This window comes from Heloderma suspectum, chromosome 1 (genome assembly GCF_057233095.1).
Source record: "Heloderma suspectum isolate Gila_16-S chromosome 1, 16-S_ref, whole genome shotgun sequence".
Lineage (NCBI taxonomy): Eukaryota > Metazoa > Chordata > Lepidosauria > Squamata > Helodermatidae > Heloderma > Heloderma suspectum.
In genome coordinates, this window is record NC_139458.1 from 316,242,359 (window position 1) to 316,270,003 (window position 27,645).

The 27,645-nt window shown below is 44.0% G+C and overlaps 1 protein-coding gene across 1 annotated transcript in view; it reads left to right on the forward strand.

Moving 5' to 3' along the window:
* GRIK2 (glutamate ionotropic receptor kainate type subunit 2) overlaps window positions 1-27,645 on the forward strand; it is a 733,647-nt gene that overhangs the window by 429,493 nt on the left and 276,509 nt on the right. Inside the window, exon 10 of the mRNA XM_084827187.1 lies at window positions 14,042-14,248. Within this exon, the coding sequence (XP_084683313.1) occupies window positions 14,042-14,248 (207 nt within the window). The remainder of the gene's footprint in view (window positions 1-14,041; window positions 14,249-27,645) is intronic.

Consider the following 27,645-nt stretch of genomic DNA (forward strand, 5'->3'; position numbering starts at 1 on the left):
TGTGTGTGTGTTCATCCTGGCAGCCCATCTTGGGTTTGTTATATCTTTCTTCTTGTCTAGATGTGGCTCCTGCCAGAATAGGGCATGGTGTCACAATCCTCAAAAGCCTTGTGCATGAGCATCTACTACAATAGATATGTCAGACACTTTCATGGGTGTGTGTGTGTTCCTCGTCTGGTACACATGTGGCTTTCTAGGACTGAACCCTTATCTTTTCATTTATTATTATTATTATTATTATTATTATTAATAGTAGTAGCAGTAGTAATAGTATTAGCAGTAGTGATAGCAATAATAATATTTGGGATATAGCCATGAAAATTGCCTGCACAAACCTCAAAACCAGGTAGAACTGGATGCACCTGATCTCGTCTGATCTCGGAAGCTAAGCAGGGTCAAGTCTGGTTAGTACTTGGATGGGAGATTGCCTGGGAATCAGGCTTCCTGCATTGAGCAGGGGGTTGGACTTGATGGTGTCTTGTACGCCCCTTCCAGCCCTATGGTTCTATGATTCTACCCAGCAAAATTCAACTGAATAAATCTTTGCTGTGAAACATTATTTCCTCCTGTTTTCTTAGCTGCTCCGCTTTTAACATTGCTACTTGTGGATTTTTAAAATATCATTTGTTATTTCTGCAATTTAATTCTGAAATGAGTAATTGTGTGCTGCTATCTAATCAAAATTTATAGACTGTTAATAATTTGTGCTGAATTTTATAGATACAGTATCAAGGTTTCATAATGATATTTTGAGCTGAATTAGTTTGTGATACAAATGTCAGAATTACATTAGGTGTTTGTTGTAGGTAGCCCTACACTTCTCCTCCTAACACACTTCCTTTGAAATCAATGGGATGTACTTTCAAGAATGCATGCTTAGAATCTGGGTAAAAACATGTTCCTTGAACAATAAAGAGTCTTGCATCACCATAAAGACTAACACATTTGTTACAGCACACACTTTTACTGGCTCCAGTCCACAACAGCTTTGGCATCATCATCACCTTCACCACCACCATCATCTTCATGCATCTGATGAAGTTAGCTCTATACAGCACTCCTTGATTTTTTTGCTAAAGTAGTTTGATAGGATGGAGGCTCCGGTGATGAAAACTAATGAAAACCTGTGAGTGCCTCATGTGGCATAATTCTGGCTCTGGATCATGGCGTTCAATTGCTGCTTAACTACTGATAGCTTCACTTCTATCATCTTCGCTGAGCAGCATACAATGGCACTGTGAAACACACCCTCATTTTTCATTTCACAGTCCTTTCTATTTCAGAAAAGTGTTAGCACTAGAGCTCAATTCTGTATTCTGCCTGTCTAGAAGGAAGCTCTTAAGGATGACTGACAAAAACTAAAAAACAAATGTTTTTAAGAGCATGCTCTCCATTTTTATAGTTAGATTCTTCCCAATGTGCCCTCATGGTCTCTGAAAAGTAACCACTAGTAAATAGGTTTGTTGTGTTTTTTAATTATTGTCTGCTTCTCCTATTGCTGCTTTCATTCAGTCAAGAATATATCCCCTGAAGGCTCCCAGGGAATTTTACAATAAAGCCAGTACAAAAACTTTAAAACACCACAGTATAAAAGAGCACCATAAAAGCAGTGAGCAGAATTAAAAGAAACACCAAGCAGCACAAAAGTAATGTACAGCAACTTTTAAAACCTCAGTAGTAGTAACAACAACAACAACAGGCCTTTGCCTGGTGCCAAAAAGACATCAAAGCAGGCACTAGGCAAGCTTCGGGGATGAAAGCACTCCACAATTGGGTGTCACCACCGAGTAGGCCTTTTCCTCTTTAGCTATCCACCACATCTGAGATGGTGGGAGGCACCCAAAGAAAGGCCTCTGTGGGCAGGCACATGTGGAGACAAGACAGGCCCCAAGTCATGAAGGCCTTTAAAGGGCAGAACTTTAAGCATCAGTTCATTTCATTAGAATCTGTTATATTGCTGTTATGTTTTAAAGGAGTTTCAGATTCAGTGTTTTCTCCATTTCTGATATTTAGATAGGAGTGCTGATGCTTCGGTAGCTGAAATGGCAGCACCTTTGCTCAAGAGGGAGGTGTTATCAGGCTTGGGGAAGCCCTAAGGTTTGAAGAAGTAAAAAAAAAACAAAAGGGGAGGGGAGAAACATAAGTGGGGCAGGGTGGAGAGAAGCCAAAAGGAGACCGAATGAAGACTGAGTATATTCAGTGGGCACGGAATGCTGACTGGCTGTTGGGGGGAAATGGAAAACTGGCTGGCAGAGTAATCAAATGAGCATCCTGCAAAACAACATGGCTGGCTGACTGGAGTATTCCACACTGCAACATTTTGCTGCAGGTTCCACTTAGTTTTGAATTGTGAAAAACAGCACTTTTCAATGGGTTTAATCTGATCAGCTTTTGCTAACTATTTCCACTTTGTAGAAGGACGGGGGTTGTCATTTCCAAAACATAAATGCCGCTTCAAATACATGCCATGGGTCTGTAGCAAATTGACCTAATTTTCAACATGAACCTTTGAACGCGATGTTAAAACTGTATTTGATGTTCAAGTTGGCAAGTAGAGGTTGGAGTTCTTTAATTACTTTTTGCATGGCAGTGGAATGTTGTCCTATCACAAAGGGCAGCTGCTAAAGTAGACCAGGCTACAGATGGTGTAGAAGAAGCCAGCGGACAAAGAACATTTTGACTGGTGCTTTCTTCAGTGTAGTAATGGAATGTTACTTTGTGCTATGAATTCTTTAAGGTAGGCCTACACAGCTTGTGATCTACCAAGCTGAACCAGCTTACCAGCTATGTATGACAGACTACATACATGATATGTAGGTAAGGTCTTGATAAACCTTCTTTCTATGTATGATGGACTACCCGGATCTTGTTAAACCTTCTTTCTATGTATGATGGACTACCCGGGTCTTGATAAACCTTCTGAGTTTATTACTTGCTGGGGACTATAAAAAGGGGAACAATCAAGTGCCTGGCAGCCTGGTGGAGTTCACCTTGCTTGGTCTAAGCTTGTCTTAGACAAGTTGTCTAAGCTTATTATGATATTTGAGCTAAAATATATTAGCTGCATTCACAGGTAATGCTAAGCCATGGTTTATCTTAACCATGGTTATTTGCTTTAGCCATGAACTATCTTTAGACAAGCAAACAAGCCATGACTTGTTTTCCCTATTTCTGGTGACTTCTGCCTGTTTTGCCAGCCTTCAGAGTGGTTTTCATTTTCAGGTTGCTGTTGCTGGGTGCCTCTGTTTCAGGGCAGACAACGGCACAAACAAGCCAGGGATGAGCCACAGTTCTGAGTTCAGACATCACACTAAGACATCACACTAAGACATGGTTTAAACAAGCCAGACTTTGTAAGCCAACAACAAAGCATGGCTTCTATTTATGATTTGTAGCTGGTTTGTTCTTCGGTTTCTCCCCCAACAACCCAGAGTTAGTGTTCCATGTTCAGACATCACACTAACCAACCCAGGAACAACCAGCATGCTGCTCAGTTCCGCTTTTCTCACAGCAACCCAGATTTAACAAATGAGCAGGGTACAAGTTACCTTCAGTAAATACATAAACAAAATCAGGTGGCTTTATACTTTGTTATGCATCTGCCTATCTTTGGACACCTTAAAAATTTTCAAGGACAGTATAGATGTAGTGATCCACCATCACTTCTTTAGTGATGGCGGAGAATTTCTCCACGAATCTCCAGGAGGCCGAATGCCAACGCATTCGGTCCCCCGAAATTGTTGGTGAAATTCTCCACCCCCCCGCCCCGCCCCGGGATGGGACTTACCTCCTTCGAATGTCCCTCTCGGCAGCGGGTCCCGGCGGCATTTCGGCGGCATTTCGGTGGGGGTGGGGGCAGGCTGCCGCCACTGCCATTACAAAGTAAATTAAAAAAAAAAACGTGATAGGCTACGTAACGATTTACGTAGCCTGTCACGGCTAGATTTCCAAAGTCAGCCGTGATAGGCTACGTAAATCGTTATGTAGCCTATCACGGGTGACTTTGAAAGAAAAAAAAAAGTGCGTACGCAAATGGCGGTGCCCATGGGCACCGCCATTTGTGTTCCTTATTTGGGCCCGGGTAGTCTACGTAAAGATTTACGTAGACTACGGCAAAAATAAGGGCAACGCAAATAGCTGATTTGCTATGTAGCTGATTTGCTAAACTATATAGTTTAGCTATTCATGTAGATCTGATAGACTGAGCATATATCTTGCGTTTATCTTGAGTTCATCTTGCATTAAATCTCTCTGGCTGGGACTCTAGGGTTGGCGGAGAATTTCTTCCCGAAACTTTGGGGGGCCGAGCGCCAACGTGTTCGGCCCCCCGAACAAGTTTCGGGGAGAAATCCTCCGAACCCCCCCCGCACCCCGCACCCCCCCCCCCCGGGACGGGACTTACCTTCACCGAATGTCCCTCCCGGTGGCTGATCCGGCCGGCGGTTCGGCGGGTGTTCGAGCGAGGCGGGAGCGGCAGCTGGTCTTTCGACCAGCTGCCGCCGCTGCCATTGCAATGAAAGAAAGAAAAAAAACTTCCCATGATAGGCTACGTGATGATTCACGTAGCCTATCACGGCTAGATTTGCAAAGTCAGCCGTGATAGGCTACGTCAATCGTCACGTAGCCTATCACGGGTGACTTAAAAAAAAAAAAAAGTGTGTACGGATAATGGCGGCCCCCATAAGGAGCCGCCATTCCCGTTCCTTATTTGGTCGCTGTAGTCTACGTAAAGATTTATTTTCCCTTATTTTCGCCGTAGTCTACGTAAACATTTACGTAGACTATAGCGACTAAATAAGGAACGCGAATGGCGGCTCCCTATGGGGGCCGCCATTAGTGTACGCGCTCTTTTTTTTTTTTTAAGTCACCCGTGATAGGCTACGTGACGATTGACGTAGCCTATCACGGCTGACTTTGCAGATCTAGCCGTGATAGGCTACGTGAATCGTCACTTAGCCTATCAGGGGGCTTTTTTTTTTTTTTAACTTTCACGTTCGCGGCCGGGCGAGGCGGGAAGCCTCCTCCACGGCCTGAATTTCGGCCGGGCCGAGGCGGGAAGCCTCCCCCCCGGCCTGAATTTCGGCCGGGCCGAGGCGGGAAGCCTCCCCCCCCGGCCTGAAGTTCACGGGGGGAGCAGCGAAGCGCCTCCCCCCCACCGCGAACGTCCTTCGAGGACAGATAAGTGACTTTCGTCCACCCCTATGGGACTCTTGTCAAGTGGCTAGTAGGATGTCATAGGGTTGGCGGAGAATTTCTCCCCGAAACTTCGGGGGGCCGAGCGCCAATGTTCAGCCCCCCGAAAAAGTTTCGGGGAGAAATTCTCTGCACCCCCCCGCACCCCCCCTGGGACAGGACTTACCTTTGGCGAATATCCCTCCCGGCGGTGGGTCCGGCCGGCGGTTCGTCGGGTCTTCGTCTGGGGCGTGAGCGGCAGCCAGTCTTTCGACTGGCTGCCGCCGCCGCCATTCCAATAAAAGAAAAAAAAATGCCCCCGTGATAGGCTACGTGATGATTAACGTAGCCTATCATGGCTAGATTTGCAAAGTCAGCCGTGATAGGCTACGTAAATCGTCACGTAGCCTATCACGGGGGCGTTTTTTTTTTTTAACTTTTATTTTCGTGGCCGGGCGAGGCGAGGTGCCTCCTCCCCGGCCTGAATTTCGGCCTGGCGAGGCGGGAAGCCACTCCCCCGGCCTGAATTTCAGCCGGGCGAGGCGGGAAGCCTCCCCCCCCGGCCTGAACTTCGTGGGGGTAGCAGCGAAGCACCTCCCCCCCACCGTGAAAAGCTGCGAGACCAGGTAAGTAACTTTCGTGCACCCCTCAGAAGTTAGTCCTATGAATGTTCAGAGAGAGAAAAGTCCTACAAGTCCATGTAGGACTTTTTTTTTCCTGTCTAAACATGCATAGGATTGAACCTTAAACTGTTTGGACTGATGGTGTGGCTACTGGACAGCTTCACCTCCCTCTCTCTCTCTCTCTGAAGTCCAAACTGCTGAATGCAAAAGCCTTTTGTGTACTCTTTATATCTGACATAAATGTTAACTACATATGGTAGCCTTCTGAAACTCTGGAAGCCATAGTGAGCAGAATATTCCTTCTTTGAAGGTTGTAATCATATCCATGCTAATTTAAGAGTGAGTTCCAAGCAAATATGGATATGATTTGGCTGTATCTCAGTGTTTCCTTTTCTCAGCAGTTCTACATTTCCCAGTTTAAAAAGCAATAAAAGGCTGCAGAATATCTACAACAAAAATGTATATACACAGAGTGAGCGAGCGTGGTGTAGTGGTTCGAGTGTTGGACTGGGAGCCGGGAGATCCGGGTTCTAGGCCCCACTCGGCCATGGAAGCCCACTGGGTGACTTTGGGCCAGTCACAGACTCTCAGCCCAACCTACCTCACAGGGTTGTTGTTGTGAGGATAAAATGGAGAGGAGGAGGATTATGTACACCGCCTTGGGTCCTTAGAGGAAAAAAAGGTGGGATAGAGATGCAATAAATAAATAAATAAATAAATAAATAAATAAATAATTTTTAACTTAAAAGAGCACATATTACTCATATTTTGCCCCTGTCTAGCCACTATACTTTGGGTTTAGCTCCTTCCTCACCTCTTGCCATATCTGCAAAGTAGGGACAAAAGGGATATGTATGTATTTTAATTCCATAATGTACGTGGGATGCTTTGAACATTCTAAAGCAGGGCTGAACAGAAGACACATTTCCAGATGTTTTGGATGTCAACTCCCAGCATTCTTGATCATTGGCCATTCTGGCAGGGGCTTATGGGAACTGAAGGTCAAAATATCTGGAGGTCTACCTCTAAAGTGCCGTAGAAATGCTTTTTATTCTTTTGTGTCTGCCTCTCCAGTGTTGCATATTAGCCAACTAGAAAAGGTGAAAGCATTTTCTCTTGCTTTTATTGTTCAGCATTTGCATACTCTCATTTGCATGCCCAGCTGAGTCAGACATCCCCTCCCCAAGACCTGGTTGTCAGTCCAAAAGGCCAGAGGCAAATATTGTAAAAAAATAAAATAAATGTTGTGCCTTTTCACACTATGTGCCCAAGGCAGCTAACAATCATGGTCCAAGGCAGGCATGGATCGAGATCCAAAGGCAGCAGTTCTACTAGGCATGACAACGTGAGGTGAGGCTTAGGTGCCATAGAGCAGCTATGCTTGATGACAAGTTACTCAGACTGGAGAGCTGATCCAGAGGCAGTATTTTTATGTATGTATGTATGTATGTATTGATTTCTATACCGCCCAATAGCTGAAGCTCTCTGGGCAGTTCACAATTAAGTAATTAGTACTTAAGGCTAGTGGGGCCCTTGTTGGCTTCCTAGATCACCTGGGCTGGCAAACTACAATACACTTCCCAGCCATTATCAGAGTGGTGCAGCAAAGCTCATGCCAACAGATTCCACTACATGTGAGAGGTTTTGATGGTGTAGAGCAGGGGTAGGCAACCTGGTGCCCTCCAGATGTTTTGAATGACAACTCCCATAATCCCCAGACATTGGCCATACCAGTGGAGGCTGATGAAGGCTGTAGTCCAAAACATATGGAGGGCACCTGGTTGACTACCCCTGGTGTAGGGAGTAAGATGCCTGGGCAAAGGGACATAGGTCTGGGAGCCTGCCCAGGTCACTGCTGGAGGAGTCCAGAATGGAATAACTGTCTCCCACTTTTCCTGAGAAGAAGCCCAGTTACTCTAGCATAACTTCATGTGATGCAGACAATGAAAAAGTGCAGAGGTAGGTGCAGAAGAGTTGGAAGGAGGAAGTGAACGAAGGGAAATGTATTTAGGAAGAAGATGAGAAAAACTTAGAATCATAGAATAGTAGGGTTGGAAGGGGCCTACAAGGCCATCGAGTCCAACTCCCTGCTCAGTGCAGGAATCCAAGTCAGAGCATCCCTGACAGACGGCTGTCCAGCTTCATTTTGAATGCCCCCAGTGTGGGAGAGCCCACCACCTCCCTAGGTCATTGGTTCCATTGTCATATTGCTCTAACAGTCAGGAAGTTTTTCCTGATGTTCAGCCGGAATCTGGCTTCCTGTAACTTGAGCCCATAATTCCATGTCCTGCAGTCTGGGATGACTGAGAAGAGATCCTGGCCTTTCTCTCTGTCACAACCTTTCCAGTACTTGAAGAGTGCTATCCTATCTCCATCAGTCTTCTCTTCTCAAGGCTAAACATGCCCAGTTCTTTCAGTCTCTCTTCATAGGGCTTTGTTTCCAGTCCCCTGCTCATCTTTGTTGCCCTCCTCTGAACCCTCTCCAGCTTGTCTGCATCTGTCAGGAGTTGGCAGCCTCTCTCAGTAAATTCCAATAGCCAACTCAAGACACAGATGAAACAATTTCTTTTCAAAGCTTTAATCCGTTTACACCTTAATGACTCTTTCAGATGCTAATCTGAAGCAAGATCTGAAGCGACTAAAGCAAGGAACAGCAGAGTGGACTAAGCTTCAAGTAGGCAGTTGATCCTCGTTTGAAAGAGAGTCACTTGAAGACCCAGAACTTATGGGCTAGGGAGAGATCCTCCCTCTTTCCCTTGGATCCATGGGAGGCTGCCGTTGCTTGTGTGCCAAATGGGCGCTACGCCTCCTTTTCGTGCCCTCCATCGCTCGTCGTTCTTTGCGTCTGCGTCGAGCATCTAAGAAGCCTCCCTCCCACACTCCCTCACTACCAGGGTCACTATCTATCTCAGGAATGCTGGCTGGAGGAATCTCTGCCAGGTGCTGAGTCTGTGAGGGATGAGTTGGCTCCTCTCCCATGGATTGCTGTTTCTCCTCAGAATCCGAACTGCTCTGAGGCTCTCTGGGCTCAGTTTCCTCCCTGACGGCATCCTTCTTAAAGTGTGGTGCCCAGAATGGGACACAGTATTCCAGATGAGGCCTAACCAGTGCTGAGTAGAGGGGAACTAGTACTTCACAGGATTTGGAAGCTATACTTCTATTAATGAAGCCCAAAATAGCATTTGCCTTTTTTGCAGCCACATCACATTGTTGCCTCATATTCAGTTTGCGATTGACAATAGTTCCAAGATCCTTCTTGTTTGTAGTATTTTTAAGCCAGGTATTCCCCATCTTGTAACTGTGCATTTGATTTCTTTTTCCTAGGTGCAGAACTTGGCATTTCTCCCTATTAAATGTCATTCTGTTGTTTTCTGCCCAGCACTCCAGCCTATCAAGATCACTTTGAATTTTGTTTCTGTCTTCCAAGGTATTAGCTATCCCACCCAATTTTGTGTCATCTGCAAATTTGATCAGCATTCCCTGCACCTCCTCATCCAAGTCATTAATAAAAATGTTGAAGAGCACCTGAGGTACCCCACTCATTACCTCTCCCCAGTTTGAGAAGATCCCATTGATAAGCATTCTTTGAGTCCGATTCTGTAGCCAACTGTGGATCCACCGGATCGTTGTTTCATCAAGCCCACTTTGAGCTAGTTTGCTCATCAGGATATCATGGGGTACTTTGCCGAAAGCTTTGCTGAAGTCGAGGTATATTATGTCCACAGCATTCCCACAGTCCACAAGGGAGGTTACCTGATCAAAAAATGAGATCAGATTCATCTGGCAGGATTCGTTCTTGACAAATCCATGTTGGCTTCAAGTAATCACTGCGTTGTTTCCAAAGAATCCGGCCTCCGGAGTCCGTGGCGGAATGGGGCACTCACCTCTGTCTCTCTCCAGAATCTGTCCAGGCCAGCTCCTCCATGCAGCAATTCTATGGAGCTGGCCGCCAGGTCGACAGTGCTGGCGATACGGCTGGCTGCCATTACCGTGTCGTATTTCTGGGCTAACTCCGGATGCAAATGGCATTCACTACACCATTTGCAGCCATAAAGCTGTTAGGTTAACCTAAATGGAGCCATTTACGGCTGCATTTAGGTTAATCTAACAGCTTTACAGCTGCAAATGGTGTCTACTACGCCATTTGCGTCCCTGTTTTTTACACAATAGGCTAGCCTATCACATGAAAAAACAGGGAAGCAAATGGTGTAGTGGATGCCATTTGTGTCCGGAGTTAGCCCAGAGATACAGCATGACAATGGCGGCTGGCCATATCGCCACTGATGCGGACCCAGTGGCCAGCTCCACAGGATTGCCGTGAAGTGGAGCCGGCCCGGACAGATTCCGGGGGGAGAGATGGATCGCCTCCCCCCAAGGGCGGATTCTCACCTGGACCAGCAGGTAGGGAATCTGCCCATCCCTAATCAGAAGAAAGCCTTTTTGTTGCTTTTAGCATCCCTCACTAACCTCAGCTTGTCCTCAGCTTTAGCCTTCCTGACGCCATCCCTGCAATTTTGTGCTACCTGCCTCTACTCTTCCATTGTAGCTTGGCCTTCCTTCCACTTCCTCTATATGTCCTTTTTTGTTTTCAGATCATCGCTAAGCTTTTTATGAAGCCATATTGGCTTCTTCTGTTGTCTTCCGCCTTTTTTTTTCTTGTTGGAATTGTTTGTACTTGTGCCTTGAGAATTTCCTTTTTAAAAAACTCCCACCCATCTTGGACTCCCCTTCTTGTTAGAGTTGCTTGCCATGGGACCTTACTGATCATTGTTCTGAGTTTAAAAGCCAGGGTATGCATTTGGGTACTGAGTTTAAAATCCAGGGTACTCAGCTTTTGCTTCCTTTAGAACCAAGAACTCAAGTATAACATGGTCACTTTCCCCCAGAGTTCCCATAACTGCTACTTTATCCACTAAGTCATCTCTGTTGATTAGGATCAAGTCAAGGATAGCCAATCCTCTAGTTCCTTCCTCTACATTCTGTAGGAGGAAATTATCAGCAACACAAGTCACGAATCTCTTGGAGGGGACATGTTTTGCAGAATTTGTCTCCCAACAATATCGGGGAAATTGAAGTCCCCCATTACTACTACATCGTGCTTCCTCGAAACCTTGGCAATTTGCTTTTCAGCCCAGTGGAGCTGCACACATGACACAACCAGAAGCAATCCAAGATCAGCTCAACTGAAAGTGTATGTCTGACCAAGTTTCTTGAAAAAGTGATTAGAGACACTTAGAGATTAGAGATTAGAGACACAGAAGCTATGAAGATAAGATCTAATGCACTCAAGCTTTCCAGTTATGTTTTAAGTCCAGTGTGTACAATGTTCAGTTCATTACTTCATTTGGATTAATATGGAGATGCCACAATAGTAATTTGAAGGAACTACACAAATCTGGCTGCAGATCTATGATTATAATAAAACAGCAAGCAGGTCATAATAAAACAGATTACCATTGAATGGGAATAAAAATAACTCAAATTAGCAGAAAATAAACTATATGTAGTATTTATTTTCATAAAAAGATTAATTTATGAGAAATAAAGGCTATGTATAGATACATACATACATACATGCATAGTTGAAAGATACCTAGTATTGTCCACTTTGATATTTTTGGTTTCAACCTTTCAAATATGCACCCCTCCATACCGTTTTTATTATAAGGCAGACAGTACTATACACCATCCTATGGAACATCATGTTCCATCCTTGTTGTAACCTATAAATAGATAGGTCTGGTGGTTTGAAGCATTGTCAGCTCTGTCTTCTGTTTCTTATATGACTGAATGTTTTGGAAATTATTCTGGAGTAGCTTCTGTGTCTCTAATCAGTTTTTCAAGAAACTTGGTCAGACATACACTTGCAAGTGAGGTGATCTTGGATTGCTTCTGGTCTCTGTGCAACTCTGCTGGGATACAAAGTCAATATGGGCTGACATGACTAGGAGGTCTAAATAATTTATCTTTGTTGCAGCACTAGAGGGTGTTTGTGTATGAAACATTCCTGGCTGGGTATATTACTGGCTCTCAAAACATCTCATCTTTGCCTCAGAGCACCGCATCTTATACTGTGTTAGGCTATCTGCCATTTTTCAAGAATCTTGAAATCTGAAGCACGGATTTTCTTCCGATTAATTATTTGCCTATCTGTTATTGTTGTTGTTATTGTTGTTGTTTATATTTCATGGCTTATATTTACAAAAAACAGTAGAACTCAGTGGGATTTACCACCAATAGGCAGTATCATTCAGAAATGTTTGCAAAGGAAACAAGAAAAGGTGAAGGGGTTAGTCAATTCATTATAATTTAAAATAGTTGAGATCTGACAGAATAGTTGGAGCCCTGGGGAGGAAAGCATTGGCTGGACTTGTGTAGGAGAAACACACATGGATCTCCTGCTCAATGCAATATCCAGCGTGCCGCTGCAACAACCTACTATGCATAGGTACACTGTGGGTGAGCTGGGAAGGGGAAGGGAGGGAAGAGAGTGCCATTGAGCCTATGCTGACCCCTCCCTATGCATGTGCAGCTAGAAATGAGTTGGCATTTTACCTCAGGAAATGGATGTTGGCCCACTCTTGGGATGTCTGTTGCTGGGAAATCCGGTTCTTTTTTGACTCAATGGAGTTCCGTGGCGTGTATGACTCTATTTGCATTTTTGAGCTGAACTGTGGGCTTTTCCTTGAACTCTGGGAACTTTTTTTTTCTCAGGTGTTGCAATTTCCTCAGATTTCTGAGCCATTTGCTCAAATTCGCCCATAATTTGTTCAAATTGTTCAGAAATTTGAACAAACTGCAGACCCTGTGGAAAAAATGTGCACAATGCCTTGGAAATCCATGAACTGGCCTGGCTTGCTCTGCAGACTGAGTTGGGCACTACAGCAAGAACCGGAACAAAGTCTGAGGGGCTGAACCTAGGAAAACTTGTCAAACTCCACCCCCAAATGGATTTCTCTGACATCCCTAGCCCACTCTCATCAATTATCTTCTTAAGCCATTATCTCATAAAGACCAGGTCCTTAGTCTGTTGGAATCAGAGTTACATTCTCCACTGCTTCAGAACACAGAATATAGTGAAAGCAGTCATAGAACATTAGCAGAAATTCTCTATTTATTTTAGATTTGGGGTTCCTGTCAAGTAAATTTACTAATGAACTGTCAATTATAGGGCGTGTTTGCTATTTTACACATTACTTAATGGACTAAGCAATCCTAAGTAGGCTGTTGTCTCAATGGGACCCCGTCCCAGTGAAATGATGAAACATGAAGATGCACAAACAATGAAACATGAAGAGGCTTTTGCTGACGTGTAATTGCATGCTCTGTTTTACTGTTCCTGCAATGTTTTTAATGTATGTATTGGGTGGTATATAAGTAGCTTAAATAAACAAACAGAAACTGATGGAACTGAGTGCAATGTGTGTGTGTGTGTGTGTGTGTGTGTGTGAAATGAAGGGTTTCTAACTATTGAAGTAATTGTGAGCAGCATTTTAAGGGGAGAGTCAGTAACCACATTGAGGCTGATTCTTAGGTTTGTGACAGAATATAGGAATACAGAAAGCTGCCCTATATCTAGTTATACCATTGGTCCATCTAGTTTAGTATTGTCTACACTGACTGGCAGCTGATCCCAGGATTTCAGACAGGAGTCTTTCCCAGCCCTACCTGGAGATGTCAGGGATTGAACCCAGGACTTTTTGTATGCAAAGTTCTATTGCTGAGCTGCAACCATGGTCAATGTGGAATTAAATGACTTGAACACAATCCAGCAAAAGCTATTCACTGTTAAGTCCATTCCATCCCATTGGAGGGAACATGGTCATGGGTACTGCAGTGATGTTTATGGTGGGTGTATGGTCCATAAAACCACTGGTTTGCATTGGTTTCTGATTGCTAATTGGGGTTTGAATGGTTTTTTGGGGTTTTGAATGGTTTTTTGGGGTTTTTAAATCAGTTTTCAAGCAATCGTAATATTAAATTGCTGTCATCTTCAATCAGTTTATGGTGTTTGCCACACCATGAAATTGGTATTGATAAGTAATTGATCAAAGTACCTATTTCAGATTAAAGTGCAGCTGCTATATTTTGAAAAATATGAGTAAATCCAAAGCATCTCTTCTAATAATGATAGTGTTCAGTGTAACGTGATTAAACAAAGCTCTGTGTATATGAAATCATACCATCAATTGAAGAATAGTCTCTCTCTCTCTCTCTCTCTCTCTCTCTCTCTTCACTTTGTCTAGGAAGAGCCATATGTGATGTTTAAGAAGTCTGATAAACCTTTATATGGGAATGATAGATTTGAGGGATACTGCATCGATCTTCTCAGAGAACTATCAACTTTCCTTGGATTCACGTATGAAATTAGGCTGGTGGAAGATGGAAAATATGGAGCCCGGGATGATGCCAGCGGACAGTGGAATGGCATGGTCCGTGAACTAATTGATCATGTAAGTTGCTTTTTATAAATTCTTATTCAGAAACTAAACATTCTGTGTTTGTCTCAGTAGGCCTTGAGCTAGAGACTTGTATAAGCTTCCCTGAAATAAAAAAGGTTGTACTTACTAGTACTTACTACCTGCTCGGCCATGAAGTTCATTGGTAGCTATGTGTAATTCATGTCCTCTCTTTAGTTTATGTCTCCTCTCCTCTCTAGGTTACCTCCCCTTGTTGTAAGACTAAGAACACTTACCTAGAAGTAAACTAGCTAGGGATGTACGAAAGGGACTTACCTTGTCCCACAGCTTTTTTCGCGGTAGGGGGGAGGCGCTTCGCTTCTCCCCCCGAAGTTCATGCGAGGGGGGGGTGTCTTCCCGCCTCGCCCGGCCGAAATTCAGGCCGGGGGGGAGGCTTCCCGCCTTGCCCAGCCGAAATTCAGGCCGGGGAGAAGCGCCCCGTCTCCCCGGCCGCGAACTTCAAAAGAAAAGTAAAAAAAAAAAAAAAAAGCCCCGTGATAGGCTACGTAACGATTTACGTAGCCTATCACGGCTAGATCTGCAAAGTCAGCCGTGATAGGCTACGTTAATCATCACGTAGCCTATCACGGGTGACTTAAAAAAAAAAGCGCGTACGCTAATGGCGGACCCCATAGGGAGCCGCCATTCGCGTTCCTTATTTGGTCCCTGTAGTCTACGTAAAGATTTACGTAGACTACAGGGACCAAATAAGGAACGCAAATGGCGGCTCCCTATGGGGACCGCCATTTGCGTAAGCGCTTTTTTTTTTTTTTCCAAAGTCACCCGTGATAGGCTACATGACGATTAACGTAGCCGATTACGGCTGACTTTGCAAATCTAGGCGAGATAGGCTATGTTAATCGTTACGTAGCCTATCACAGGGGCATTTTTTTTTTTTTTACTTTTCTTGTAATGGCGGCGGCGGCAGCCGGTCGGAAGACCGGCTGCCGCCCCCGCCCCTGCTGAAGACCTGCCGAACCGCCGCCGGGACCCGCCGCCGGGAGCAACATTTGTAAAAGGTAAGTCCCATCCTGGGGGAGGGCGGGGGGGCGGGGGGGAATTTCTCCCTGAACCTTCGGAGGACCGAATGCGTTGGCACTCGCCCCCCCGAAGTTTCGGGGAGAAATTCTCCCCCATCCCTAAAACTAGCATAAATGGAAGAATACATAGTAAAATGTCATTCCTATACACACACATGGCAGGGATGTGTGTGTATAGGAATGGTGATGCTCCATGTTTTCTTCAGATCCCTGTGCACAGAAAACTAGCTTATCACAAAGAAGACTACACTGGATATCTTCTTCCTGACACCTACATTTCTATGTGCAGGAAGATGGGGGGGCATTTACCTGTGTCTCTGCAGTCTGAAGTAGTACAGTTTAGGTACAGCTTTACCACATGGTCTCCAGTTTGTTTAGATTAGGCTTTAGTTCATAAGTTAGTTGTAACTTCTTCTGTATAATGTGCTTTGGTTTGACAATGCATACAACTAAATAGGGAAGATTCGCTCTGGTGAATCATTAGTGTGTAATAGTTTACCAAGTGGAATTTCTGGTGAGTATGTTCATATTTTTCTTCGCTGCATTGCTAAATTGCATTATTGTTTTTTATTATGGATTTTAATTTATTTATGGAAGCTTCTCTGGGAATCCTTGTTGGTTTGAAGACTGAGATATTCAATGTTCAGAAATAAAATAAAAATAACAATGTATTTAGTTTGCATTTCATATTACCCTTAAGCCCCTTTGGTGGCTTAGTTTCAAATTAAAGTGCTTGGATACATCTGGTATGCACAATGAATCTGTAGATGGAAGCTCAGGAACAATCAAAACCCTCCTTGTGATACCAGACTTGATTTTATGTCCCAGAGGAATCCATATATAACCTTTAAAATATGTGGTATTATATTCCATTAGCATATACTGAGAAGAGCCCTGTCTCCTCCATTTAAAATATCAGCTAAGAAGTCTGAGACAGTAAGACAGAAATATCAATGCATGCTGAAACAGTAGGATAATTCGATGTGAGTCAAAACAGATATCTTTACAGGCAATTGTTTATAATTGAGTAAGTCAGGCATCCGTTCACTTTATAGCTTTTAAAACATAGTCTCTCAGTAGGTGGTGCCAATTGAATCTGGTCTCCTGGAAATAGAGTTTAGTCTCTTTGAAAATTATGCAGTTGTCTCCAGCTTCTTTGTGTTTTGTCAAATTTGCATTTATTTTGGCAAACCGTTCAATAGAGAGACATCTGATCAAAGCCACTTGTAATAACACAAGTAGTCTGAGGGCTGCTGCCATTTAATGGAACAAAATAAAGAGGTAGTTCTGTCATTCAAGTATATACTTCTTCATTGGTAAGAATGGAATGTTGTAAGTAAAACAGCAGGTGTGTGTTTTTTTCCCAGTGGAAGAGTGACCAACAACTTGCGTGATGGCTCTCAAATCTTTTAGACCCCCTCTGTGTCATTTGAGGCCTGGCCCTTTAACTCTTCTCAACACTATCATCCCTTAGATGTCTTTGTTAAACATTCATTCTTTAATGCCTCTTTACACTAAGGCCTAATAGTTTGAATGGGGCTCCTTTACAAACAACTTCCCTGATAGATATGTGCACCTTAAAATCCTACTCTTGATCCCTTTTGTTTAAAACCATAGCTTATACAGTAGAGGGATTTAAAATTATACTTAATATTTTACAAACTGTCTTGAGCAGGGGTGGGCAACTGCAAAAGATCTCGGGGGCCATTTCCAGCCTCCAGGCCTCTCCCTATGGGCCACAATCTGTGCTGGGGGGTGGCTGGGTGGGAGGATAAAAAAACCGATTTGCCACTGAAATTCAGCGGCAAATGGCTCTGTAGCACTACAGAGGGCTACATGGGTTAAATCTAAGTTGTTCCCAAGCTAAATTCACCTGTTCGGCACTCCATAGCCACTATAGATATATATTTTTGTAAGTAGTAGTAGTAGTCGTCGTCGTAGTAGTAGTAGTGGGTCGTTAGGGATGTCAGAGAATTTCTCCACGAATCTCGGGGAGGCCGAATGCCGGCGCATTCGGCCCCCCAAAATTGGTGGAGGAACGGTCTGCCACCCTCCCACCACCCTCCCGGGATGGGACTTACCTTGTTCGAATGTCCCTGGCGGCGGCGGATCCGGTGGCAGTTCGGCGGTGGCGGCTAGAGTGACTGGTCTTCCGACCGGCTGCCGCCACCGCCATTGCCAAGTAAAACAAACAAACAAACAAACAAACGTGATAGGCTATGTAAAGATTTACGTAGCCTATCACGGCTAGATTTTTAAAAAACACCATGATAGGCTACGTAAATGTTTACGTAGCCTATCACGGCTGACTTAAAAAAAAAAAAAGCGCGTACGCAAATGGCAGTGCCCATGGGCGCCGCCATTTGTGTTCCTTATTTTGGCACATCTTAGTCTACGTAAACATTTACGTAGACTACGGTGAAAATAAAGGGAACGCAAATAGCGTTCCCCTTATTTTCGCCGTAGTCTACGTAAATGTTTACGTAGACTACACGTGCCAAAATAAGGAACGCAAATGGCGGCGCCCATGGGCACTATGCGTTTTTTTTTTTTTTTAAGTCAGCCGTGATAGGCTACGTAAACATTTACGTAGCCTATCACGGCTGACTGCAGGGATGCAAACGGCGGCGGCTATGGCCGCCGCCATTTGTGTCCTGGCAGGAGACGAGGTTTCGCGGCTGGAGGGACGGGGCGCCTCACCCCCAGCCAGAATTTCAGGGGGGAGGGATGGGGCGCCTCCCCCCCAGCCAGAATTTTGGGGGGAGGGATGGAGCGCCTCCCCCCCACCGCGAAGCAAGCTTCGGGATCAGGTGAGGGACTTTCGTCCATCCCTAGTCATGGTGTGGCTGCGGGGCTGCATGCTGCCCACCCCTACCTTGTAGCTCTGAACCATTAGAACATACATTTCAGTCATGTTACATTTCAGACATGTGTCCAGCAAGCTCAGATACCATGGTTTTACCAAAGGCCCAAGCCTCTAGTTTGATTTCTTTCTGAGATATGCTGACAGACTACAATTGAGGATGAATCCAGAAACCCTTTTAGGTGTTCCCAAATGATTGCATACTTGTCCAGTGGGCTTCTCAACTGTCACCCCCCCATCTTTGAGCAGTAGCCCCTCATGACATATTGCAAATTCCTTTTAGAAATCCTTCCAATTTTTCCAAGTGCCTTCCTGTCATGGAGCTGTTATTTAATAAAGGAAAGCTGTGACACACTTAAACATATACACAAACACACACATTGTGGTCCAAATCCATAGAGGCAGAAACTATGCTCAGTTGTATCTACAGCACGAGGCTATTTTCTATTCCTATTGCCTATTCCTGTCAGCTTCCTTTCCATGATGTGGTCCCAGTACTCTATTTGAGAGTATGCAAGTATATCCTGTCATTACTTTTCCTGAGAGATAAACAATCTGAAATAATCCAAACTGATTACCTTTATAGATCAACTGCATTAAATACAAAACAAAACTGAAATATAAAGGAGGAGGAAACCAGGGCTGCATAATCTACTATGTGTACCTGTTATGTCTTCTTTCTGCCTTGCTCCCATGCACACAGTTTATTTTTCTCTCCTTCACACAACCAGGAGACAAGAAAATATAGGTTACCTAACATGAGTCTCTCTTTAGTTAAAAGATATATACAACTCAGCTGGAAGGGCTAGACTGTGCAACCAATTTCTCACATTGGTGAGCACTTACACAAGTAATCCAATTGATTTATATCTAGCCCCAAAGTGGTTGCTTTAAGTCAAGGGATTGATTAATGGAGATGGTTATCAGTACAGCCTTCTGAGCCTTCTGTGTCTAGCTAGCAAGCAATCTGTTTCTATTTGTTCCCATTTTTGTTTTTATTTTTTATTCCCACTGCTTTTATATTTTTACTTCTGTCTGACTTTCCCAGGCTATTTACTTATATATTAACTATGTGCTTTTTCTGTTTGTACATTTATTTAAAAATTCCTTAAAATTATAATATATATTCTAGCAATTGTCCTGTAGAGAAACAAACAGAAATAGAGATGTGCAAAACCTTATTCATTTCTCTGGATATTTCTGACTTGCTGAATACTTGCATCTCATCTTTGGAACACTTACCTGTGAAAACAGAGATACAATCATTGCAGTGGAAGTGTATGTGTGTGCGTGTATGTTACAAGTCCTGAATTGTTATTTTGCATTCCTTTTAAACAACAGATATGTATTTGCATGTCATTCCCCATTCAAAAGAAAAGACTGAACTGTTGAATGCAATTCCTTGTTCAAAACTCTACTATTTGACAGGGAACCCCATTTTTCAGTGGAGAAACTTGCACAGTAGCTAGGACAGGTGGGGGTTTTTTGGTGGGGGGGAGTGGAATGATATAATGGCCCATTTTATTTTGGTGTTTTAGATGGGAATCTGTTTGCACAAAGATAACATCTCACCACTTGGGCAATTTGGAGAAAATGTGTGTTTGCAGAAATATTGAGAGAAATGCCCTAACCCCGTTGCCAGCTTGTCTGACTGAAAGGGGGGGCCATTGTGGGTGGGTGGGGTGACAAGACGTAGGGGCCTCTGATTGGTGCACCCCAGTGGCACCACCATGCAAGGAGGGGCAGGCTGAGTTGCCTTAAACTCAGCCCCCCTCCCAATCTCAGCTCCCTGGCTCGACGCAGCTCCCTCCCACCCTCCCCTAAGCAGTGCGGGTTTCTTGCCGGCTGCCCTTTGGGAGCCATGTAGGAATTTTTTGGCTCACAGTTCGATTGGCCTATTACTGTGAGTCTTTTTTGCTTACGTCACACTGTTTTGCGGGTTGAGTGTGTCCTGTAAGGGAATACGGTCTATATCATCGGTCACATTCCAGTTGGCGGCTAGGATGGGCAAAACAGGAAAGTAGGGATGGTGTGCATGCAGAGGCACCTTATGGTGACAGGTGACGCCTGAGGCCCCCCAAATGGGTTGTGCGGCTTGGCGGGGGGATAAGGGTTGCCTGGGAGACCAACCCTACTCACTCACCCAGGTGTTGTGTGGCACCAGGTTGGGGGTGACACCAGAAGGTCTACCTCCCCCAGAAGGGGCAGTCCGGAGGGATGGCGAGATCACCGCCACCCCTCAGGCTGGGTGTGTTTTCGCCCAAGAAGTGCCAGCTAGCCGCTGACACAGTTAGATGCCCGTCCTAGTTACCTCTTTGCAGGTATTTCAATAAATGTGGCCCAATTTTCAACCCAAGCTTGTTGCCTGCGTCTTCTTTAACCCATCTCCGCTCGCAAAATAAAACAACAACAACAACAAAAAGACGCACACAGAGCAGTTTTTAAAATTTGTTGGGATAACTACACAGGCTAGGTGTAGTTACCTCACAGATCTGACTTCATCACTGTTCTTGATGAAGTACCATTCATGTAGGCCACTTGCTTCTTGGGATATTTCACTTGGTTAATTTGAATAGGATTGAGAGTCTCTCTAGCTTTTTTCCATCATCCCTGCCTTCCAGTCCAAGCACAGCATGAGTTATTTTGACTCTGTCACACCTGCAAATCCCGTAAAGCCCCTGAGCGGTGTTGCACATATGCTGGGCAATGTGTCACTGCTGACTGTACACTCTCTCAGGTAGAGTGGTAATGAGGTGTTCTCTGAGGATGTTATCTTCAAGCTGGTCCAATGAAGTAAACATTTGCACATTTGACAAATACATCTGTGCTAGGATCACAGCCAAAAGGCACTGTGAATGACACATCAAATGTTCTGTTCTCAGAGCAGCTTCTGTTTAATGTCTCACAGTTTAGGTGAAGAGCCACGGTTCCTAATACTTGAATCATTTTCAGTGATACACATGGGCACTTACGTTCATCATTACATCGCAGTTCCTAGTCCATTTATTCACTGAATGAACATCACTTAAATATAAGAAACCTTATCCTCAGTTGAGTGATTTCAATAATTTCTGGTCTATCTCCAGCTTGCCATTTTGGGGCAACTGTGTGGTGACCAGCCAGCTTCAGGTATTTCTAAATGAAGCTGATTTGCTTGACCCTTTCCTGTCTAGGGTTGCATTAGTGATCATAGTCACCCAACATGGTAAGTGTAACCCGATTGATTCTCCTGGATTTCTCAGCAGCCTTCAGTATTGATTTTCCATACTTCCTAGTTGATTGTAGGAGTTTGGAATAGGAATGCTGCATTGCATTAGTTCCAAACTACTGCTGGGACAAATCATCCAACAGTGTAGAATCGGATGTTGTCACTGTTACGATGACAACTGGCTCTGGTTTTTTTATTTTCAATGATGTGGGAGACATAGTGGAACTAGTGCTTGGAGAAACTGTAGTGGAGACTAAGAAAATGAAGCTGAATCCAAATTTTAAAAGTATTGATGGTGACATATGCAGTAAAAGGGAAGATGGTTTGCCTGTTCTAGACTGTATCACACTGCCCCTGAATGATGACATTTGTATTCCAAGTGACGACATCCTGAACAAAGCATTTTTCTTATATGAGTAGTGGCAGCTATGGTCAGGAGTGTTTGCTATCACCAACTTTCCTGGAAGAGTGAGGATCTTCCCAGTGACATCCACATCCTTGCATTGTTACTGTGGGCAGAGTGGCTCTTAAATAGGTATTCCTATTATTCACTTATAACAGAGCAACCCTAAGTGGGCTGTGTCTGTGTGTGCATGCATGAAAGGGTGGATATACTGCCATTTCTAGTGGGAGGCTGGAAAGGGCCATGGCTCAGTGTGATAGAGCACCTGCTTTGCATGCCAATGGTCCCGGGTTTGATCCCTGGCATCTCCGGTAGAGTTGGAAAAATTCCTGCCTGAAATGCTGGACAGCTGCTGCCAGTCAGTGTCAACAATACTGGGCTAGATGGACCAAGGGTCTGACTCAGTATAAGGCAGCTTCCTGTGTTCGATGGGGGAGGGGATGGGCCAGATGAACCTTTTCCTCTAGTAACAGTCTTTGTTTTGTTTTGTTTTTGTTTTTTTGGTGATTTTTGTTCATTGGAACCAATGAGGGAGGAAATTATTTATACCAGCTCTAAGCTGGCATGGAGGGGTGATCCTGGGGTCTCCCTGGTGAGCAAAGTGGTCTTGGATCCACTGGATCCAAGGCTGCCTGTGCCCCATCTCTGTCCTGATCCCAGGCCATCCTGTTTGGGAACTGTAGCAGGGACCTCTACAATGGACAGCCATACACACATACCCCTTGCTGACTGAGCTCCTCTCTGCCAACAGAGGGGCATCTCCCCATCATCCTAACCCCTTCCAGCCAGCTAATCTGGGTAATAAATGTAATAAATAAATGTGTGACCACCATCAAGCATCTAACTCTTACGACTTGCATACAAAGATAAAAGAACAAGACAGTTCCTGCCTGCAAGTTTATAGTCTAATAACCTGCTTTCTTTTTTTTTGCACGTTTAAGCTTCTACTTTAATTTCACATCTGTGGCATCATTAAATATTTTTCTTTTACGCCTTTATGTCTTCCTTATTTCTGCTACACTTCGATAGGCAATGTTCAGGAGATGACACTATGCTTCTACTGTAGCAGTGTCCAAACAAAGAACCTGACTTATAAGAGTACAGGAAAGGGAAAAAGCAGATGCAACATGACAGTTCAGGCTGTACAAGGACATGGGCTATTGTGTTCTGCATTGGAAGTTTTGTCTAATGCCTGCCGAGGTGGTAACACTTGTCTGGGCTGTACCACTTGGTGGCTAGCATGACTGAATGCTTCTTCAAAACTCTTTCTCCTGACATCTAGTTTTTGACATGGAGTGATCTTTTTTAACCACCTCAGTAAGAGCTGGTAACCCCAATAACTCAGGACCAGTCCAAGACATTTTGTTTCCTAAGACAGAACAGCAAATCATGCCCCCCTCCCCCTACCATCAAGGTGCATAGTACCCACCTTGGTATTATGGCACCTGAGGCAGAATGTCCCACAACCACTTTTCCCTGGTATTACAAATACAACAATAATAAATAACTAACCATTTACTACCCTTTCATGACACCCCAAATCAGCTGCCTCACTATACCAGCTGATAGGGCTGGCCCTGGTCTAACTCGATCCATGGGGAACTTCATGACAATGGCATGAGAAGCATGTTGGAGTATTATTTGGATTTTCATGGAATCAGCTTTGGTGTGTCAGCGACATATGAAGCAAGACAAGCTGAGCGTACCATGCCTTAAAAATCCTCTTTTCACGTGTCACACAGTGCTTGAAAGCAACATACTTCCCAGGTCGGGTGGGGGAGGAGAACTGAACATCATCAATGGGGCAGGTGCTGTTCAACCAATGAGAGAGGCTTGTTTCCGGCCCCTGTCCACGCTCCCCAGCTACCACATTATTATCCCCAACAGCATCTGAAGGCTCCCCTTGAGAGCGCCCCTCCAGCGCAGTTTTGCCCCAGTCCAGCCAGTGGTCAGGGAGTTAGACCTGCCATCCCCTTTCTCCTTTTCCAGGGAGTAAATGCAGGGATCTAGCCAATTCACTTACTGACAACCTGCAGCCAGTGTTGCCCAGTCATAAAACCCCAGTTGTGCACTTCCAGGGAGTAAATATATTGATCTAGCTGCTTCAGCCATTCTCAGTCTGCAGCCTCTGTTGCCAGCCTTCCTCCCATTGAGAATCTGTAGTGCCTTTTTCCCCATTGAGAAAATTGGAGCAGTGCTGTTTACTAATGGACAGGAGTGGGACTCTGCAGCCTTGGTATTTTAGTATTCCACTGTATCGATAGGGCAATACAGTGAAAACTAAAGAATGCAGGAGAAGGAGGAGAGGAGGCACTGGCAGAGGCAGCAGCAGAGAAGCAGTGCCCACTGAGAATAACAGGCTCGCTTCTCTCTGCAACCCCCCTGTCCATGCTCAGTGATATGTGAGGAGACAACCAGTTACTTCCCTAACCTGGTGCCACACTTAAAAAATTTAAGTTGGCAATCAGCTGTTCCCGTCCGTCCAAGTAGGGATGCTGAGCTTTGCTTACTCTTTGCTCAAGTGCACTTGAGGGCAATGAGTTCCCCAAACCTCCAAGGCCACCATTCCACAAAGCAAGGATGCAGTGGGAAAAAGAAAAACGGGGGGGGGAGCCCACTTACGGTAATGCAACAGCAGAACCCCCCCCCAAAAAAAATGTAAGAAGCTGCACTTACTTTGGGAATATGGGGCACACTGCACTGGAAATGGGCGGAAGCCGGCTTAAAGGGAAAATGTGGCACAAAACGCCTCTGAGAAAACTCCGGGTTTCAGGCTGGACATGTCAGCTTTGCTGCAGAGTGGCCACAACATCATGTGTCCCTAACGCCATTAAGCCAAAGCAGCATCGGAGAAGACCTCCCACGTAGATGGGCCCCAGGTCTCTCTACAAGTTCTCTGAAGGACATTTGTGGTTCCGCAGATAGTTACAACGGGCAGCAAACACATAAACGACACTGAGAGAAAGCATAGAAATCTGTGCCTTAATAGATTATATGGTTTGAAAGGCATCTCTGAAGGTCTCTATTCCCTTTGTCCTTAGATTTGTGCTTGTTTCTGTTTCTGTATCTTTATTTTTTATGCTTATTCATTTTTTTGTTTTGTTTTTAAACATCACATGGCTGTTCTAATTTAGCTCTCTCCTGATTTATGTCTTTAGCCCTTTGAAGGCCATCTGTTCAGATTGCATTTTTATTTTGTGGCATACATTTATTTAGCATGTGGATTAAGCATTATTGTTTTATGCCTGAACCATTTCTTTTCACTTAAAGTAATTTCTGTTAATCATTATCAATTATATTTGATTAAGCTTATTTGGCATACCTCCTAAACTAGCCTCTGTGAAGCCATACCTACAGATTCACAATATTTAGTCAGGTTAGGGACACCTAATTCATTTCTACCCGCTAATAGTTCTGTTTTGGTCACTGTTTATCAATTAGGCTTCTGCATCTGCATTGCATTATCTCTTTGCGTATGTGAATGTGATATTTTATTTTATTTTGCATCCTGGTAACTCCTAATGTTCTCAGACAGTTATATTTTTCTCTCTTCTTTTTCTCTCTCCCCCCACCCCCCAATTATTGAAACATGTTGTTCCTCTCCTGCTTTTTCCTCTTAATCATCCACAGGATAATTTATTGTGAAAATTCATAATACGCCAGTAAAGATCTCTGTGACTTTTACACTGTACAGTCTAATTGCTCAACCCAGGAGACTCTGCATTAAATACTCTGACCTTTTTATTTTCAGAGCTATTTGTTGTGACCCAAATGAGCACATCAAGCATGACTTGTTTGTTTTTGCCCTTGCATCCCTGACAAGTTGAATCCATCTTATTTTTAACACTTTACATTTCCTTTAAAAACCAGTAGAAATGTAATTCTAGTCAAAAGCAGATATTTTATTTTCTGTGCTGCCTTTCTGTCCCCAAAGGGGCCCTCAAATAATCATGTATCAGACTCTACTGCTCACCATACTGCCATCACTCCAGAAAAATCCATTCTGTGTTTCATTGTCACCTGTAAGCAAAGTATAGAGTAGTATTGTCACTTATTTTTATTTTATTTATTTTATTTACAACATTTATATGCCACCCCCCATCCAAAACAGATTTTAGAGTGGTGATCACAAGAAGATAAAAAAGATAAAAGATTAAAATTATTAAAAAGTTAATCCCACCCCCCGCCCTGCGTGGCTGGTCATTTAAGGAATGCTTCCTGGAACAGAACTATTTCAGGAGGCGCTGGAAGCAACACAGTGTTGGCATCTGCCTGGCCTCCAGGGGCAGGGAGTGCCAAAGAAAAGGGGCTACCACACTGAAGGCTCTTCTCCTGGTGGGCTCCAATTGGTCCATGTGGAACCACCAGGAACACCATTTTGTCACCATTATTAGGCACTGGGACCTATTGCTCACCACAATCTTCTCAAGTGTTTCATTGTTGGCTATTTTTTTTTTTTTAAACCCATACTATAGGGCTATCATCACCCATTTTGTTACTGGTGGATTTGTTCCAGTATTTTTTTACTCACCTCTTGTTTCATCTTTATCTTCCGCTGTGCCTAATGCAACATAATGAGCATCACTTTATATTGAGCACCAATTGCTTCAGCTCCATTTATGGCATCTTTTTGGTCACACATTTATTTATTACATTTATTAAGCCCCCAATATAATAGCATTGTCTAGGGATTGAATAAATAAATACATTTAAAAACATGGTATATACAATAAAACCACAAAACAACAGTAACAAAACCAATAGACATACACAACATAAAATACAATATGATGTAAAAACTAAAACTGCCCTAAGGTACAAAAGATAAAACCATACCACAGGAACTAGAATAATATGTCTTAAGCACTAAAAATATGAAAATACTTAAGACTGGGAGAACTGAAAATGAAAGATTGAAGGCAAAAGGAGACGGGGACAGCAGAGGATGAGATGGCTAGATAGCATCACCGATGCAAAGCATATGAACTTGAGCACCCTCCGGGAGAGAGCGGAGGACAGGAAGGCCTGGCGTGTCATGGTCCATAGGGTCATGAAGAGTCGGACATGACTTAATGACTGAACAACAACAAAACACTTAAATGAAAGCAGTGTGGGCACCAGCCAAGCTTCTGTTGGGAGAGCATCCCAGAGCTGGTGGGCTACCACTAAAAAAGCCATCTCTCTCGTCACCTCAGAATGTGGGGGCATTTGAAGAAGGGCTTTCATGGATGATCTTAAGGCAGGAGAAGGTATATATGGGAGGTAGCATTCCATCAGGTACTGAGGACCCAAAGCTGTGTAGAGGTTTATAGGTCAAATCAAGCACTTGGGTTGGCCTAAAAACTAAGTGGAAGCCAATGCAGGTGAGACAGGACCAGCTAGATGGTCATCGATCAACCACGTGGCAGCTATGTTTCGAACATACTTCAGTGTGATGTGCCGCTAGCCATACATAATGCTAAGTCTGCCAGGTATGTGTAGCTTGGTTCAGACTAGAGATGTAAAATTGCCGGAAATTTGGAAGCCATGTGGGGGGGGGGAGTGTTTTTTCAGAAAAAAAATGGAATTTGGGGTGAAAATTGAAAAATAAGCAATACTTTTTTCTTTTCTTTATTTTTAGCACTCTTTAGAGATCCAGAGTCACTTTGTTCCTTTAGGACAGCCTTCCCTATCTTGGTGCTCTCCAGATATTTTGGACTTCGGCTCCTATCAGCCTCAGGCAGGATGGCCAGTGGTCAGAAATGCTGGGCACTGTAGTCCAAAACATCTGTAGGGCACCAGGTTGAGGAAGGCCATTTTAGGAATGTAAAGCAGCCTTTCTGTTCCTGAAGTTATATTATGCATAACTTGGTTTGCTCATAAAATTATTGTTATATT